This window comes from Podarcis pityusensis, assembly GCF_964106645.2.
Source record: "Podarcis pityusensis genome assembly, chromosome: 17".
Classification (NCBI taxonomy): domain Eukaryota; kingdom Metazoa; phylum Chordata; class Lepidosauria; order Squamata; family Lacertidae; genus Podarcis; species Podarcis pityusensis.
This window is the reverse complement of record NC_138042.1, coordinates 26,351,009-26,370,753: the sequence shown is the minus strand read 5'-3', so window position 1 is coordinate 26,370,753 and position 19,745 is coordinate 26,351,009. Positions and strand designations below refer to the sequence as shown.

Here is a 19,745-nt window from a genome sequence, read left to right as displayed (position 1 = left end):
TAAATTCTCCTGTCTTTTTTACCTGTCTTACTTTACTCTGTCAAGTGCTATGCACGTGGATAGTGTTCAAACAGCAGCAATATCTTTAAGAGCACGTAATGAGGAAACATTTTTTAAAAACCTACTACTGCTGATGGTACACACTTACCTCTTATACCACTATCACAGATCCATATGAAATCATACTTGGCAACTTCATACGCTGGCATTAAATTGTTGATCTTTGGGTTTATTCCAACCTTCTTCCCACCTGAAAAATACAAAATTTTAGTTATTTGCACAAATCATGCATATGTTTTCAGAATATACTGCTCAGTAGTGAGGTGAGGGCTGAAAACTACGGCTGAGGTTGGGAGCCCTCCTAAATTACCACCTGGAGTTTGGCATGTGGGGACAGCAGCAAACAGGCCCTGCATCAGCAGATCCTGCATCAGCAGCTCAGCTGACACTAGGGCCCACCAGGACTACAGCATCCTTTTGTTCTTGCATAGTCAGAGGCAGCTGGTCAACTATGTACAGAATTACAGGTGCTCGTTTCATTCTTTTTGCTTTAATACATACCACGCTTTTCTGCAACAAAATGGTGCTTATTCTCAGGTAAGCATATTTAGCACCAGGCAGGGCATTTTTTCTAAAAATAAATGTTTAGAGGTGCTCTCATTTTCTACTGCCCCTCAATGAGGCCAAACTTAGTTTCACAAAAATGTTTAGGGGTATGCGTACCCCTGCATCCCCCCCCCCCCAGAAAGAAAGCACTGGCATCAGGGCACCAGGAGCAAGTTCCAGGAAATCAAGCAAAGGGCCTTCTCGGTAGTGGCGCCTGCCCTGTGGAATGCCCTCCTATCAGATGTCAAGGAAATAAACAAGTATCTGACTTTTAGAAGACATCTGAAGGCAGCCCTGTTTAGCAAAGTTTTACATGTTTGATGGTTTATTGTGCTTTTAATTCTGTTGGGAGCCGCCCAGATGGGAGGGGTATTATTATTATTATTATTATTCTGTAATCAAGATGGTGCTATGATTTAAAATGTGAAACTTTTTCTTTCTTTTTACAGGGTTAGCAAACTGTTTTACATTTCTCTCTTTCCTCTAATATATGATGTGGGGGACAGGGTGAGAACAGAAATGTTAAAATTGTGCTTCACAAGCAAACTGATTAATATGTGGAGCTATCTAAACCACCACCACCCAACAAAGCCATTAAGTCCTGGTTTAAAATTCCCCAGTTGCACCAGTGATACTACTCTGCAAACAAAAATGGAGATGAAAGGATACTTCTCAGCTCAACGTTAAGGTGCTCTGCTATCTGACCAGGTTCTCAACCTTAATGTTACATTTTGATCTAGCTGAGGAGACAATAGTCGGCCGATTCCTAACATCAGCGTAAAGATGGATTGAGTAAGACTGGGATTGGGAATCAGTGATAGAGCTCTAGGATGTTTCTGCATAATCTGCAGACGTCTATGGATGCCTGCAGCAAGCAGCACAGAGACATAAGATAAGATAGCATCTTGCTAAGTACATCCACATCTCTTAAATGGTGCTGCTGTACAGATCAAGCCCATCATCTTCTATTTACTAAACAGCTCAGCTGATACTACAATAAGCAATAAGGGGCACGGTCAACTTCTCTATTTTGCCACTAGGTGTATTTTGCTGGAAAGCTGAGAATAATATCATCCTTTATAGCAAACATGTTTGCAAACACCTTTGCTGCATTTCCACAGCTGATTTCCACATATACTTGCAAGACATTTTACAAAAGGAGTGGTTAGAGAAGAGAAACTGCAGATCAGGTTCCCTCCCTTTCCCTTTACAACAGAGAACTTGCGGATACAAAACTTAAAGAAAATTTAAAATGTAAAGAAAGCAGCCATTGTCAACGGAGATCCAGAATTGTTACTGCTACATGGATGCTTTCCTGAAAACTCAATTTCTCTTAAAAATTGTTTTGTACTATTTTAATTATATAATTGTACTTTATTGTTAAATCTCACTGTGAAATGTCCTGGGATAGATTGAAGGAAGGACAGTATACACATACAAGAATGGATGGATAAATAGGGCATTCAAGCTATTTCCATTTGGAACAGTGTATGACAGAGATACATTTCGAAATGGTAGGAATCTTTTAATTCTAGATTTATATGGAAGGAGTCACCTGCACAGAAAAGTTATTTTCAGCGCTGTTTGAATTTGATTTACTGATCTTCAACTCTGCAGCAAGAATGCTTTACATATTTCTTGACCAACAGTACTTGCATATTAACATATTAAGCTTTTTTAAAAAATCTTTTGGGTTCTGTGCCAACTGGTCCAATCTATACAAAGGCAACAGCATGACAGAACACTTTCCTCACTCACCTATAAATAGCCTCGCATCAACATTGGGATATTTGCCAAGGAGCTTTTTACACACATCAATGGCAGGATCATCATGATCTTGTACACAAAGAAGCACTTCAAACTGTGAAAAGAGATACAGTGCAAATTGAGATATATATATATATGAGAAAACAGATTAATGTTTAATGACAAGAATAAAAAAGGAGAAGGGTGTAAGATGTAAGATATTAGATATTACACTATCTTGTTTGTGAAAGCAATATTCTTAAGCTTTCCCCATGAGAAGATAACATTTGTTTCCTCTAGAAAACCTTAGACACGAGCTTTTCTATAAACAGAAATGGAACTTCACAGAAGGTTTACATTTCTGACAGGAGTTCTATGTGCGCTGCTGCCATAATTTGCCCAACAGTTTCCCTAGTTGAATAAAAATAAATAAATCTGTTTTCCATGAGTCCTATGCCACAGAAATCCTAGAGCAGCAGCATTCAGATAAGTTGATATAAAACAGAATGTGCCAGTGCTTCCCTTTTCTTCTTGATAATGTCTTATTTGATGGCTTCACAAATTCAGCCACTACTAATGCAGCCATCAAGCCCTTTCCCCTTGCCCTCCAGAAACCAATGAAATGCATTCATTCATTTCAGGATGTGACCGTATCTTTTGTTCCAATTAGGAAAAATAATCAAGAGACATGGAGTAATAGTGCAGACTTAATTTTACTCAGGATATACCGGTAATTCAACTACTTTCCCATAAGAGAGCTGAGGTGAGTAAGATTTTAACATAAATATCACTATACAGTTCCTGCTTACCCAAAAAGCTTCTGAAAAAATAATAATCATACCTAAGATGGGTAAGCTAACGAGGCTAGATATATTCTACATAAAGTATATACTGCAAATTATTCTTAAGTATTGATTTTGCATAAATGTGAATGGGGATGGGGAAGGTTGATCTTAACATTCTGAATCAGCATTTTTGATAGCAGACAATAATGTTTAACTGACACACCTTTCTAAAATTCTACCATTACAATAAATGTCACCATCACTTGGATTTGAACTTAGGTCCAAAATACCTTAAAGACTGCTTGGGCCCTTCTATCTTAGCTCAGTCACTGAGATTATTTGGAGGAGTGCTGTTAGTCCCCCCGCCCCCCAATGTTACAAAGGCCCAGTTAGCCTCAGCCAGAAGCCAGGAATTTTAAGTCAACAGTCCCATACTGTGGAACATTTTTCCAGGAGATTTAGGAGAAACCGTGCATTTGACTTTCAAGCTAGAAGACTTTATGCTAACAGGCAAATATAGCTGTTTTGAGTAGCCAATCGTTTTAATTATTGTTTTCCATTGCTTTTAGTGTTCTTTTAAATGTTTTTTATATAGAGGGCATTATATAAATATTTCCATTTAAAAAACAACAACCCTGAAGAATGTTGTTCTAAGAATGTTGATTTTCTTACATTGCAGGGGGCTGGAGTAGATGACCCCTGGGGTTATCTACAATTCTATGAAACTTGTGATGTTATACAAAGCTGCAGTAAATAAAAGTTTAGAATCTGGGCCAAATATAATACAATATCTAAAAAGAAATAAAGTATGGCTCTTCTCATACTGCACTTATTCAAATTAGCTCTTCGTGATATTAGGACTTTTCCCCTTCTCTTAGGAAACAAGCCAATCACTGCTACCGCAATTTTAAGCACTAGAGAAAACCAAGAAAAATAAAATTACAAGAAACTGTATCCCAGAAAAAGAACTGAGGGATTGTCAGATATTGCCAAGATTCCGGGTAGCACATTGTAACTTTATATGCTACAGTGCTTAGCTCATCCAGGGGAATTCCTTCAGTTCATATAGGTCAGTATCCGCTAAGACTGATGTGAGTAAGAGCACTTGGCCAGCAAATTACAGTTCAAAGCATATAGTAGGCAGGTCTGAACAAGTTTTATGTAGTAAGGGAAAACAACTGACCCCGTACTCAAATCACAAGTTCTGGGAAGACGCTGTCAACATCTGTGAGCTTACATAATACATCTACAACATTAGCTATCTTATCAAGAACAAATAAAAGTAAAACATGGATTACTGGTGCATAAAGTCATTAAAATTCACTGATCACTTTTGCCAGACCCACTGAAATGAACTGGAGCTGGGCTAGCAAAAACTCTATTCCTAGTGCTTCTGCAAAAGATCTTTCTGAGAAACACAGTATTCTGTACTGGAGGAGAATACTGCAATGAATGTAGCTTAAGTCCAACAAACCATGCAGAAACAAGTGTAAGCTTGTTATGCACTCTGACCCCAAAGGCCTGTTACCCCGCGGGGGCATAGAAAACAAATTGTTCAGTCCATTTATTGGTATGGAATTAGATGCGTGCTACAACCTATTTTGGTTATCATTACAGATGCAAAACTTCTGACAGTAATCCGCAAGGGTTACAGGACACACAGACACACACAATCTCTGAAGCAGCCATCCCTGCCTAGTGTGGTGCCCTCTAGATGTTGCTGGACTACAGTTTGCACCAGCCCAGCCCATTGGCCACACTGGTTGGGGCTGATGGGAGCTGGAGACCAACAACCATTGGAGGGCACCAGGTTGGAGAAGGCTGCTTTGAAGTATTATGCATTTTAATATTCCATTAGGCAAGAGAGAAGACCAAGTGGGTAGCTTTTAAAAAAAGAAGACTGTTGATACGTACTTTGGGATAATCCAATTCAAAGAAGGTTTCCAAGTTGTTGATAAGGTTTGGATCAACACCCTTTAAAGGCTTCAGAAGTGAAACACCAGGAAGCTTGCTATATGGCTGTTTGTCTGTCGCTTTCTTGTTTAGGTGTAAGTGCCTAAAAAAAGAAAAATGCTGGTTAGGAACACTGGTTATTTAAACATTCGTATTTTGCTGTTCATTTACAGTTTGATGTAAGGCTAATTACAGTTAAGTTTCTGTAGTGGAGACTGCATAAATAGCTTTCTGCATGCTGGTGTGCTCTAAATAGCAGGTTAGGACGCAAGGGAAACACCACATCCAACAATTCTACAAGTTTATGTACAGCACACACACCTGACTGCACTTATCTGACTAGGACCCCAAATGGCAGAATGGATGCACAGGACCAGTCGAGATCTCCCTTTTTTCAGTGCCCACCAAGCTATAGAGTCAAGCAGCGCTATGGGACCATTGCTCTTCATTCCCAACTGAAACAGGAACTGTTTGCAGAAATAAGAACTGTGTTTTGCAGATCACAGTTGTTGTCCAAGGAGGTAAGAATTTTAAACCAATTAGCTTGCTAATGTTGAATCCCTCCTCTGAGTTTTTTACAGCAATAGATATTTCCTCTCTATACAGTGACAAATTTCCCCAAAAATATTTTCTATTGGTTACAGAAAAGGGTTTTCCCTCAAGTCTTTAAGCATTGAAGAAAAGTGTTAAATTTCCTCTCCACACCTGCTCTGATAATTAATTATCAGCCATCTCCAGCTGACAGGGTGTTTTTTTTAAAAAAAAATGCACATAAAATGCCAAGTGGCATTTTATGTCGCATCTAGTTTGGTACAAAATCATCCTAGTGATTATATTAATCATGAGTTATTAATCCATATCTATACTGTACTTTAAACAGGCTCACACTAAAAAAAGGAGATGTTTGTAAGTCCTGTGTTTTTAAGTTGCATGCACAGAGGCTGGTAACTTTCTAGAACAGAGCACAAAAACATTTGGGGAGTTGCCATAAATTAGATGTCTGTAGAGTTTATACTGCAAAATAACTGCTGAGGTTTCCTTATAATGTAGCAGAAGGTTAACTATGAAAGGACCCGCAAACCCAACCATTAATTTACCCCCACCCCTTTTACACACTCTCCCTGAAGTTATTTCTACAGCCAAGTCAGCTTTCCAATAATATTTTCCAGCTGCTTATAGAAACTCATCTAAAAAAATGGCTTTATCACAATAATGTACACATTTATTAATGTATTTTGGTTTTTAGAACAGCTGAAATGTGGAAAACAGAATCTGAAACTGAGAGATGAGTACCATTTTCCCCCTCATGGTCAAAAGAAGGTAATTCTGTGCCAGATTCATGAGATGGTCTGTTTTTAAAAGTATGTTATGGTCTTTCTGATAATGTTTTATGGTTTTTATGATATTTTATATTACGTTATTTTTGAATACCACTTACAGATTTTTAAATAAGTGGTTTAGAAATGCCTTTAAATAAGTAAATTTGAGGCAAAACTGTTCCAGCAATTTGGGATGCAGAGAGTTGATGGAGCTTAATTAGTAGACTTGCAAGTAGGTTCACAAATAAGCTTAGGTTACAAACATTTTTAGCAGTCCTCCCACATATTTCTGCCTTAAAGGATTTGTATGCTCTAAAAGAAAAGAACCAAGTTTCATAAAGCTTCCATCACAAATCACAAAACCCAGCAAGCCCAACATTTAAAAACCTTCCATACAGTGGTTGGAATATCAACCCTCTTTCATGCACCCTTTGTAGCAACATCCCTGCCAGGAGTGTCTCTTTCCACAAGGCTATCCAAGAGGAAAAGAGGAGCCACATCTGTGTCCATTTAAGTCAGCATTAAGTGGCTGGTCATTTATTCAATGTGCTCAATATGTTTTGGAGTGGAATTGTAGATCAGAAGTGTTTAATTAAGAAAAAAAAAGTTGCTAAAATATTGGTGACAAGAAATGAAGCATTTGTCCCTTTTGCCAATCTCAAACACATTAACATACTTTTCCTCAAGGTCTACTGCAAGGGCCAGGAGACAGATTAATGCCAGAAAGGAGTTTTAGAATTAACTAAAACTCCCTCATTACTAGGTTTGCCATGTATTAATTCTATGAATGGAGTGCCTTATTTAAACTGACTATCTACTCCTAAATACAGGGTGGCCCAAAAGTAGATATGCTGCTTTAGAATCCACTTTATTTGTTCTTGACGCAAGTTCACTGTCATCATTCACAATATCAGTTACGAAAAATAATCATTTTATCTGACTCTATCTACCATTCTTTCCAACTGCCAGCCTGAAATTTAACTGCCACTTTGTTGTGTGTCAGTTATGTGTACATCTTTTTAAATGCAGTTTATACTGAAGAATCTGTTTATCTTTTCTTATACTGTACTGGAGGACTCTTCAATCAAAGGGCAAGTTGCAAAATTCCTAAATGCAGATATTTCACTTGGATAATCAAATATTCCCTTTTGATTTTGCCTTTTGATTCCCCCCCCCCCTCCGCTGCCGCATTACAACTTTATTTTATTTGTGGTCAGCTGGCCATAAAGAAATTATTTTTAGATTGAAAATAAATATGGTGCTCAAATGGCCCATCACGAAGTTTAGAGTGCAGGCATGTTAAGGTGCTAGAGGTTCACCTTCCTGATACATTATATAAATGGAAAGCACACCTTATGGTGAGGCAGAAAATAGCAATAAAAATCACTTACACCTATGGAGTTTGCATTACTGTTCCAATTCTCCAAATAAGTCAGATTTGTACACTATGAGAAATGATGGAAGAAACTGAGAGAAAGCACAGGAAGACTGGCTAATACTTGGATGATGTAATGTGGATGCCTAATAAACATGAGGTGCAGCAGTTCCACACAAAACACTAATAGAAGCATAGCTACTAACGAAGTTTTGTTTAGACAGGCTGTTCTAACAACAGAACATCTCATATTTCTCTAAGGATTGGCACATTGTTTGCACAACCATATTATCCATGCAAAGAGGGCAGTATTTCAACCAAGTTTACTTCGAGCAGATTCACTAAAATGAATGTACATGGCCAAGCTGTGTCCACTAATTCCAACAGGCCTACTCTGAGTAAAACCTATATGAAAACCATTCATGGTTTGTAACCTCGAGATTCTGCACTTTAAGCATCATCTAAATTTCCAAACATCAGCAGTTCAGCCATGTTCTGATGAAGACAATTTTCCATTACGTGATGCATGCAGAAGGACTCCTCAACACAAAAGTTAATAGGGCAATTCTTCCCTTGTGTCCATACTAAACATGCCATTGCATTGGGGGTGAGTGACCAACAGACCAAACCTAACTACAGAAAGCAGCACTTAGTTACTGCTGTTCCAAACTCTGTTCAGGAGGAATTTGAAATATACCACAATTAGTGTTGGGTAAGTTCCACTGCGTTGCTAAGTCACATCACAGAGCTGAAAGGGTTTAAAAGCAGGTGCAAGTCGCTCCTGGCCCTACCCAGAGAATGCCCTTTCAAGAATTAAGGCCATGTTCTGCCAGTTCTCAATTCCATTGAATGAGCTAAGTTGAGGGATTTATGCTATCTTAGTCCCAGTTTAGCCAGGCAAGCCCAAGACCCAAATACAAACTCACTCATCCTGGCAGATCTTGGGTTTGGATTGCACTGAAAGACTCACAAATAAAGGAATGTTCAAGTCACCACCCTATACCCTATTATGGTATATTCAGAACAGCTTAAGGAGACACCCAAGTACTTGCTATCATTCTGCATATTGTGATAACCACAGTCCAAAGTCAAGTGACTTTGTGAGTGTGTGCACACCTTTATGATAAGCAGGTCAGCCCACAATTAAAATTATTTTAGCAAACAACATCAGGGCCTTTTCTGCGATAGGCTTTGGATTTGAGATGGGCTCCAAGATAAAGTGCAGGGATGCACTTTTCTCACTGAAAGATATGCAAGACTTAGCTGGCCAGCTTTTCCAAGATTTGTATGGTTCATGATGTTTAATTTTAAGCATTATGTTTGTGATTGCTTTTTATTATGTTACTGTTAATGATTTAACAAGATGCACTGAGCAGATGGAGAAGGCATTTATTATCTCATCTCACTTGCACCATATTTCACCCACTACAGAGATATAAACAATTTTAGTCCAGCTTATTTTTCTTGCTAGCAACTTTGGTTTTGCATGACTAAACTGAAATCCTGTGTATTAAGATGATGTTGCAAAGTGTACAAAGGAGGTGACTATCACATCTTTTCACCCACACAAACTTAAAACAAACCCTGTCTGGATGACAGTACATACAAAAAAGACCTATATTTTGAAAGGATTTTTTAATTAAAAAAATAACCCTGTTTCCAACTAACTTTACCTAAGGGTCAGCTGGAAGAGTCAGTGACCCATTCCCATAAGTAACCTCTTGAGTAACAAGGAGAGGTGGAACCAAAAAATGTTCTATATTGGGGTGGGAAATCTATAGCCTTCCAGATTATATTAACCCCATTTCCCATCAGTCTAAGCCACTATGACCAACTGTCAGGGACGATAAGAGTTATAATTCAATAACATCTGGAGGACCACAAACTCCCCACCCATGCTCTATAGCTTGACTAAGAACCTTTGCATGAGGGACAAATGCTTATTAGTAGTAACAATATTTCTTGGCCACCCCCCTCACCAGAAAAATCCCAGGGCAGGTTACAGTTTATAGAAGTACAATATAATTAGAACAGCAACAACCACCCCAATCAAATGTAATTCCATACGAAACATTAAAGGGAGGACACCAAAATCAATGTTTAATTCTATTCAGAGGTAAGGCCCATTAAATCATAGGGGAAGGGCTGTGATTCAATAGTAAAGCACAAACTTTGCATTTTTCAGAAAACTGGCATTTTTTCCACCCTACAGTCAGCCTGGACTGGGAGTGAGGACAAAGGGAAGCAAACATTTTAGGCTTAGCTGAAAAGGGATTATCTTTTAAGACACCTGTCGAATGCTCCCCAAAGCTTTCTAAACTGTAAAGGACCAATCCCCTTCAAAGGTTAAGAGCATTATTGGAGATAAAGTTTTGCCATAGAGGATCAGTCCATCATAATCTGTAAACTACCACAGGGCGTGCCCCTTTAACCAACAGGTGAGGTGGATAGCATTGATCAAAGGTGAATTTCGTCCAAGGGCAATTTCTCCCTTAACCAATGCTGTTTTCCCATGGATCCTCACTGTGTACTCAAAGCTGCCAGATATTTTTAAATAGCAAAACAGAAACAAGTGTACACAGGTGCACTTTTCTTAACCGCACCTATATCGGAAAAGAGAGTCATGTTCAAAAGAACCCAGGAGAGTTTTAGAAACAATTTGTGTTATAGCCTGAGGACACAGCATTCCAAAAAGGGAAGAAGTGCCTATGGGGTCATGTTAGCCCTTGATGTGATCTAATGCAACTCTCCAGTTGGTGTTTAAAGACAACAGCTATTTCATGCAATTTTGGTGCATAAATAAGATATAAAAGGAATGGCATAGATATAAAACATGACAAGTGGTAGAATAATAGAATCTGGAATCTCAACACACTGTCAGCCGGATAGCCAAACTGAGCCCCCTGAATTTTTTACACTTGCATAACACCGATAGCCTAGGATGGTATTACAGAGGTTTGCAAACTCCAAAATATTGTTCTAAAGCCCCTATGCTGCTTCTTGATATTCTGGTAAGTAGATCATACTTAGGGTATATGTGTGTGAAATATGCAAGCAAAATTCCATTTTAAAAAACTTCCTAAGCAGCGGATTTCTGTAGAAAACAAGCTCATCTTCATTATAATAATTTTCCATAGAGCTGGTGCATGCAAATGAGGAAGTCCCTAGTGAAATCACTAGGGAGCTTAGGCAAGCCACTATTCTCAACCTCCTCTCCCGATTTGCAGCATGGGGGATAGTAACAGTAATGTATCTTACGGGATTTTAGTAATGCGTGTGAAGCTATTCTGAACGTCTGAAAGCACTATATAAATTATATTGTTATTGTATAAGTTGTTTCCAAAAGGTCTGCCAGGTTTTGAATAAATCTATATTTGAAGCTGCACATGCTAAATTATACCCACATGGAAAATTACAGCATAAAACTAATGCAGTTAGGACTGAAATCTTTTTAATTATCTCAAGAGAGAGAAAATGTTACAGAATGTGGAAAGAATGGTACAATACTGGGATTTATCTAGTGGGAAAATATCTTCCCAAAACGTATTACACTACCCAAAGGCCAAAGTTTAAAAATAGTGTTTAAAAATATGTGTTTAAAGTGTTTAGAAATATGCTAGAAACAAAGGAAGAGACTAGAGAATAAACTGGATGGTTAGGTGAACTGTAGGGAGCTGAAATGCTGAAAAGAATGAACAGTGGACTCTCACCTACTTTGGTTCATCCTTTACAAAAGAACACTAAGAGAGAAGCAGATGATCATGAAATGATAAGGACATTTGCATCAGGAAAATATGAATTCATTTAAATTGGAATCACTATTATGTATATATGATACCTTAAAGGGTCTCAGGGAAAGGGTTTTAAAAAGAGAAAAGCCAAAAATTACAGACTTAGTAATTTTATTTTACTTTAGAAGATACCAGGGAAATATTAATATTCAAACACTGGATGAAACTGAATACTAGTAATCAATACGATGTGGCAGACTAGCCCATTTACCTTACTTGGAAAAATAATTGGTCCATTATGCAATTCAGCTCCTACAATGTGCACAGATCCCAGTAAGTTTTTTTTATTTCAGTTCCAGATATCAGTCTCATAAGCAAGCTTGAGAAATTACAGAGCTGACCTCTGTAATTACATGAAGATGGAAGTACAGAATGTAATACACAACAAACTGGGAAAGATGAATGTGGGAATATTAAGGATTCAATGGTATTCAGTATCCTTGCCAATAACTTGTTGAATTAATTAAATGTATGCTTGCCAGACTTGCAGAGTAAAAGTTAGAAAATGAAGTGAAATATCTAAGATTATCTTTTTAAAAAATTAAAAAACACCTAATCTTGGATAGATTTGCAGACAGTAAAAACTATACAATGACATTAAAAGGAAAACACCAAAATGCACTAGGAGAGAACTAAAAGCCAAACTGCTCAATCTGTGGGAGCAAAATCAGCTATCTAATTTTGCATTTAGAAACAACTTTGAAAGCAGCCACAAGAGTATGAATTTGACTGGAGCAATAGTGCTGAGCAAGAGTGTTCAACCTTTCCCTGATGCTCTTTTATGGGTGTAAATAAACTCCAAAACTTCCATTAGCTCAGCAGCAGAAAAACAGAAATAACTAGAACCATAATCCCGTCTCAGAAGGAAATAGAAACTGTACAATAAAACCTGAAAATATGCTGCGCTCTTATGCCACAGCATCCTAGAAGACACGGGAAGTCAGGAAGGAATGGAAATGCCAGAAGTGCATAATCCTGCTATAGAGAGTGTGTACAACCTTCTATTCTTACTACCAGGGAAAGAGACAGAAAGCAAAATATAGCCATCCAGGCCTTTTTGTCTCTTTCACTCTAGCAGCAGGTGAGAGGCAGAAAGAAATAAAGCAGCCAGCTCCTCTGTGTCTGTCTGACTGGGTGAACAAGTGGGTCTGGCAGAAATTGCATCCTCTTTCTGTTCCTATTGCAGGGATGGAAAAGGAAGACAGTCCTGCCAGTTGGCATATTGTATGCAGAATTCTACTTAAAATGGAGCTCCATTCTGGAGGAACCATGTAAGAACATCCCCATCTTCCACAGCCCAGAATAGACAGAGGGAGCAAGCCCTTTATGCAATCTTCAGGAGAGACTCTAAAGAAAACTCACTTAGTTATTTCTCTCACACTTGCAAGAAGGGAAACATTCTCATCTACCTAATCCAGAAGATATATCTGTGTTAAATAGGACTAAGACTATCCTCCAGGCAGTTCCCCCATTTCTACAAGGGGGGCTGGGACTGCACAAGAGCTATCCAACTTGGCCACCTAGAGAAAATTATCAGAAGCCTCAGAAGCAGTATTAGAAACTAGATACATAAGCTAATCACCAAATGGCACCCTAAACAGAGTTTGTGGTTGTCACAATGAAATGTCTAGGCACCTTTTATTTTTATTGTTATTCATTTCGTTTCTATACTGCTTTATATTCTAAAGAAAAAAATCTCAAATTGGTTTACAACACATTAAAACACCAAATAAAGCAACCCAGAATAAAACAAATTCAAGCTTCAAGAAAAGTATTTCAGATCCTTCTCCAAGGGACATTTTGCTTTCTCGATATTTATTTACCTGCTTAATTTATATAGCTGCCCCATAGCAGAAGTACCCTAGGAAGCCATTGTGGGAGAGTGGTTAGCGTGTCAGGCTAGGACCTGGAAGATCAGTCTCAATCTCACAGAGTTGTTGTAGGGATTAACTGCAGAGGGGGAGGGGTGAACCATGTACTCATTGGAGAAAAAGGTGGGCTATAAATGCAATAAATAAGCTCTTCTGCTTACCTGCTTAAGAAAGCTGGAGAGGCCAGCCAGATGGAGATGTCAGTTACCAACCTGGCATCCAGAGATCTCCATATGGTCGCAACTGGACCCACACTAGTCACAAAGCACACCTGGCTAATTTCTAATGCTGATCAGAGGACTAGGCAGTTATTTGCAAGCCTACAATACTGCTTACTCAACACAAGTAAGAATTCTGCTCAAGGAGAGTTTATCACTGGTGGCCAAAACTGTTCAATACTTTTTAGGGTGATGGGCAGGACTGCTCCTCTCAGCCCTTAGGATGCTATTCTGAGACTCTATCCACCTTCTACTTCCTCTACACCAAATAAAGCTCCTTGCATAGTATGTGTGCAATAAATGTAACTTTTATTAGCAGCAACACATGCTGCTACAGAGGAACAGATCGGCTCAAAGGATAGCAGTAAGGCACCCAGCACTGCAAGGTAGGCAACCAAACTCTGCTACGTTATTCATTCACTTCCATTCACTCCATTCCCATCCCCCCTTTTAAGCCTCTAGACCTTTATGGGGGCGGGTATTTGCTATAGAAAAAAATCAGAGGGCTGTTCACAAGTCCCACCTTAGCAAGATGTTATGCTCAGAAATATAGTTGTTTTATGAAACTAGTGATGTTGCAGTATATTACAGAAGTCAACGTATTTTATGTAGGGAAGCACATTTTCCTTTCTTACAATACATTAGACATTCATTTAATGTTTCAAGAGCTTTACTATTCAGAAGCATCTCCTGTCTGTATTAACAGCCTTTTGAGTCTGATAAATTAATATAAGTACCATTCTGGGTTTTTTTAAAAATCTATTCTTCCTTAAAAACTATTCTCAAGCATTATTAATGCTAGGAGAGTTACCATTTTTATTCGGATTTCCTCCTAGATTTATATCAGCATCCACTTATTTGCCATCAGTAATTACCTCATAATGCTAGAGAAATATTAACTGTAAAAGAAAACTGCAAGAGCAATCCAAATGCTTTTTGTCCAAATACATATAGTGAAGCATAAACCCTCCACTTTTCTTAAATGAGAAGCTGATGCAGGAGAATACAATCCTGAACAGAGTACCTTTGGGCTAGGGGCTCTTTCTCTCCAGGTGATTTTTTCCCCCTGCATAAATTGCATGCCTTTCAAGCTGCTTATCTCCAGTCCCCACAGGGCAAAATACACTAAGATCTGTTATCTTTCTTCTACAGGGAAAAGCAACTGAGGGATAATACTGAGCATTTAAATGGCCTTAAGAGAAAGGATTAAGTAAACCACCTTCCCTTAACACTATTCTGCTGTAGACAGTAATCACTACTAGCCACTTTTCACTATTATTTTTTAAAGGTGGGGTGTGCTCATTTGGAACTAGAGCTACTATCACCCCAATGTATAGTCAGCTCTGACATCAATGAAGGGGGATAAGTGGGATGCTCCTCATATCCCAAACAGATCAGTACTGCAAGCGCTTCTGATCAGCATGCATGTAGAGACCCAGAGCAAAGGAGTGTACCCATTCCTACAGAGGGACTACAGATGAGTGTTCTAGTATTCAATTGTCTTTTTAGTACTGTATTCCTGTCCCATATTTTGTTTTAATTCAAGCACTTCCCCAATCCGTTATCAGTGAATCATAGTGTTACATGGAAGGAATTCTGTATAAAGACAACCCTATTTTAACTTGCACACATCTTGTAGCTTAAAGTGCACAAAACTGTATGATGGTGGTTTTAAATGCAGCTTATAGGGCTGTGTTTATGATGTCTGCAAGCATGGTCTCCCGATTACCGGTATGCTGTTTAATGACAACACAATCCATGCACTATTAATATCAAATTAAAAGGATTCCAAAATGGGGTGATATTTAGAAAATGCAGGATCAAAAGGGTAGATAATACATCTAAATACATACAGTATAGAAAGAGTCACAATTTCGAACAGACCCACTATATAACTTAATATGTGAAAAGCATTTAAAACAAGTATTAGAAGCCAATATTTTTATTCCCTGAGCATTACATACCCATTTTAGGCCATTGTCCTACACCTGAACAACAAATTTATCCATTTTATAATAGAACCATTAGCTATTATAGTATGAGAGTGCTATGCTACAAATTATCTTAAAGGTGTTCAAATAAGATACAGTTTTTGCTACAGTACTTGGCTGTATTATTGCAACAACCATTATTTCTGGAAACATTGTGCATATGTTTCTTCCTTGTAGACTTAAAGAAAATTCAGCAAAAGCAGTAGCAGATTTGTTTTTAACTTTCAAACTGATTGATAAACTGCTGAAGAAATCACTGACAGGACTTTAGAACTAATAATCCTTGAAAGCAAATCATTTAACAGTAAAAGGTCAGTACTAATACTCAGACATACAGGGACATATGCATTTTCATGCACAAGTTTATTTTTGTGCATTACACAAACCTAGTATGCTAGCAGCTACCTGCCCTCATATAACCACCATGCATAGGTTGCTATATGCATGCTGCTCAAGGAAATTTCAAGCATGCTAAAGAGGGAGTAACAAACCCACTGGCATAGTTGTTTGTATGGCAATTCCTCAACTGCTTTCTGCAGCTGTACTCATATATACACTGCATGATAATTAGAGTCATCCAAGATGTTTGATGATGATGGATATTTTTGTTCACAGTGCATTAACTTTTATTAGTGTGCCATACACACCAAATGAAAAGGAACATTTCCTTCCTATGAACACCACACCAAAAAAAGTTCATAATTAGCAGATCTGTTTAATGGCACCCTGTTGTAATTTTGCAGCTTAAGTCCTATTGCCTTTCACAGCAGTTTTTAGCAAACCAAAAGGGAAAAAAGAGAGAAAGCTTTGGCAGCACTTTTAAGGCAATAGCCAACAACACACCATAGGCTGCAACAAGACATCCCTCCCCCCCCCTTCACCTCCGGCGGCCTCCCTAACCCTGCAAAACAAATTTGGGAGGCACAGGAGGCTGCAGAAGAAGAAATTTTATTGCACAGGCAGAATTCTGTTGCACAAGAAGGATGACACTCCTTACGCTAAAGTTTATGACAGAGTACAGAGGAGTGTGGTGTATTGCATTTACATCTGGAGGCTTCCTGGGAAAACCAGAGAGATCTGTCACAATCACAGTATTAAGGCTCATAAATAGGCTTACAGTTCCAAACTAATTATTGCTTTATTATCAAATCATTACTACTTCAGTCTTGTAAACACACACATACAGCCATATAATTTTTCAACAGAGTCCCCAAAAAGGTCAAACAAGAGAACTTTAGTGACACTGGATTCATTTCAATACATCATGTGTAAGTCAGGAATCCATCTGTAATAATTAGTAGCAGGCATGAGAACTCCAGTGCTTCATTCAAGTAAGAATCAACACTAACAAATAGTAATCTCTCAATCTTTTTTCCTATATGCTATTTTCTTCCTCAAACACACCACCAAATCAGTTTCTCAAGAACAAAACATATTTTACCTCATAAAATATTCTAGCCATTTTTTCTCTCAATACGAAATTAATTCCATAATGTATCAATATTCCAACATTTGCTTACATCTCCACTGAAACATAGCTATGAGTAGCAATCTCTTCTGTGATAAGCCAAAAAAAGGTGTAATGTACTGGTATATAACATTGCACTGTCACATCTTTTTGGCTCCTCACTGAGAAGCAGAACATGTCCTACTTTGAAATCATTTGTTCTATTTCACACTTTGATTGTGCAAGCTGAAGTAAGCATAGAAGGACAATGAACACCTGTCTTCACAGAATACCCTTAAACGTATGTATGCACAATGAATCCATGCAAGGTTGCAGTGAACATTAAGAGCATTATATGACTATAATGAAGAGTGAAGAACACACACATGCCTGGAATATTAGCACTAACAAGGAAACCAGAAACAAGTTGTCAGCTATAGCCTTTACTGCAATGGGGGATGAAAACAGACACTGCCTTGAGCATCTAGGAGGAAAGACAGGCTACTGATACAATGACAACATAAAATTCCACTGAACAGCATAAGTATTGGGAAATGGGAGTTAAAAGGTAGGCTTGCAGTTGAGCACTGATCATCAAAGTCTGCCATGGTTGCTCCATAGCCATTGCCTCTAAATAGGTAAGACAGGTGAACAACAACAGAGCACAGTATCATAAAAATGTTTATTATGAAATTCACATGCATAGACCACCTACACTGCAATAAAGTCAACTGTGTAGGTGGCCATCTGGACAGACGCCATAAGGAACAGGTTCAAATAACTATGTACATTGCGATACAGGAATGAGCTGAGCTGGCAAACAAGACGAATTGAAAGGGACTATGATTATGACTATCACCATCAACTCTGTAGCTGGCACTCCACTTGTTCCTCTGCTCTTGCTTAGCACAGGCTATGTTAATTCAAAGGGACAGCGCGACTACAGATACACTGAGCACAAGCGAGGTTCACTGGTGTGTGCAAAGCATGCGTGTGAAGGTGGGAAGAGAAAGCCGGCTTGAGGTATGTGGCACTTTAGGGGGACAGCCATAGGACCCAACTCCTAGGGCCCCAAGGTCCTTTTGGCCCACCTCCCAATAAAATTGTTGATGGGTGTTGTCGTTCAAAAGGTGTGCATGCGCCACATCAGTTATGCAGGCGGAGCTTACCTCCCCCCAACATTTCATTCAAGTTGCCCTCCCCTGACCCTGCACCCCAGGACCCACATGAAAGGAGCGGGTGACTTTCGGCGATGGCCAAAAACACGAAAGACTGGCAAGGCAAGGGGACACGCCTACGGTTACAGGGCAACATTCATGCCTTTATCAGTATTATGGGCTGGGCAGGGCAGGGCGAAGCAGGTGCCTCAGCTATGTAACCAGAGAGGCAGGAAGAATGCATGGAGGTTTCTGAAGAGGGAGGAGGGAGGGGGGGCCAAGCACACCGAGATCCAGAAACCTCAATCCCCCCCCCATAGGAGCCTGGGGGCACATTTCCACCTTCGCCCACCCCCCAAATAAAATATCTGAAGGAGCCAGAGAGCCCTCCCCCCCCCCCACACAAGGGGATGACCATTGCCATTCAAATGGTGTGTGGCCTTGTGTTCGATTATGCAGGGCGGGACTTACCTGGGCGACCCCCCCCCTCAATATTTTGGCACCACCCCAAATTCCCCCCTTCCTTCCTTCCCCCCTTTTGTGGAAACGGAGGCGAGACAGGGGAGGGAGGCCTCACTTACGTGTAGATGATGGACATGAAGTGCATGAGCCACAGCACCAGGAAGAGGATGAGCCCGAAGATGGCGAGTCCCTCCAGGGCCAGATCCAGCACCGCCATCCCCGCCGTGGGCCACACGCGGGAGGAGGAGGAGGAGGAAGGAGGAGGAGAGGGAGTCGGTCCTCCTCAACACGAGCAGCGGAAGAGTCGCAGCGAGGAGGCCCCTCCCACTCGCCGGCTGCCCTCACGTAGCCCCTCAGGCGGACGCCCACCCGCCTCCTTCCCCCTCTGCCTCGCTCCTTTCTCCCGCTCCTCCTGCTGCTGCTTCTTCGCCTGCCAGGCCGCTTCCTCCCCTGACGGCGGCCGCTTCTCCCTTCCTCTCTCCCCCTCCCTTCGGGCTCGCTCGCTCTCGCCCCGCCGCCTCCCGCTTAGCGCTACTGCTACTCCTGCTCCTGCTGCAGCCCGCTCGCTCCCGCGCGCAACTGACTGCCTCCCCGCTGAGCCAAACGGACTTGCCTCGCGCCCTTCGCCCCGCCCCGATGCTGTCAGCCTCTGAAGCCACGCCCCCTCCCCTCCTTTCCTTTCCTTTCCCCCTTCTCTCCGTTTAAGTTTCTCTTCCCCAGGCGATGCTGACGTCATCGCCGTCCGCTTCAAGGGAAGCCCCGCCCCTCCGCCGCGTCACAGGGAGGGGCGGGGAAAGGCCACAGAGAGAGAGAGAGAGAGAGAGAGAGAGAGAGAGTGAGGGTGAGTCACCGTGGGCGGGAAAGGGGGCGGTGATGTCATCCGCCGCCGGACCGGGCGGCATTCAGCCCCGCTCGCGTGGGGAGGAGAGAGGGGCGCGCGCGGGAGGGGAAGGACAAGCAGGAAGGGCTTTGGTGTGTGTTTTTTTTGTCCTTTCCGTCCGTCACAGTGCCAGGTCTCCACCGC

At 40.3% G+C, this 19,745-nt stretch overlaps 1 protein-coding gene across 1 annotated transcript in view; it reads right to left on the bottom strand.

Annotated features, from left to right (window-relative positions):
* UGCG (UDP-glucose ceramide glucosyltransferase) overlaps positions 1–19,307 on the bottom strand; it is a 32,824-nt gene extending 13,517 nt beyond the window's left edge. Inside the window, exons 1-4 of the mRNA XM_080987514.1 lie at positions 18,841–19,307; positions 5,052–5,193; positions 2,365–2,467; positions 149–250 (exon numbers count right to left, since the gene is read on the bottom strand). Coding sequence (XP_080843640.1) covers positions 149–250; positions 2,365–2,467; positions 5,052–5,193; positions 18,841–18,938 — 445 coding nt within the window. The 5' untranslated portion in view covers positions 18,939–19,307. The remainder of the gene's footprint in view (positions 1–148; positions 251–2,364; positions 2,468–5,051; positions 5,194–18,840) is intronic.
* Between the last annotated feature and the right edge of the window lie 438 nt (positions 19,308–19,745).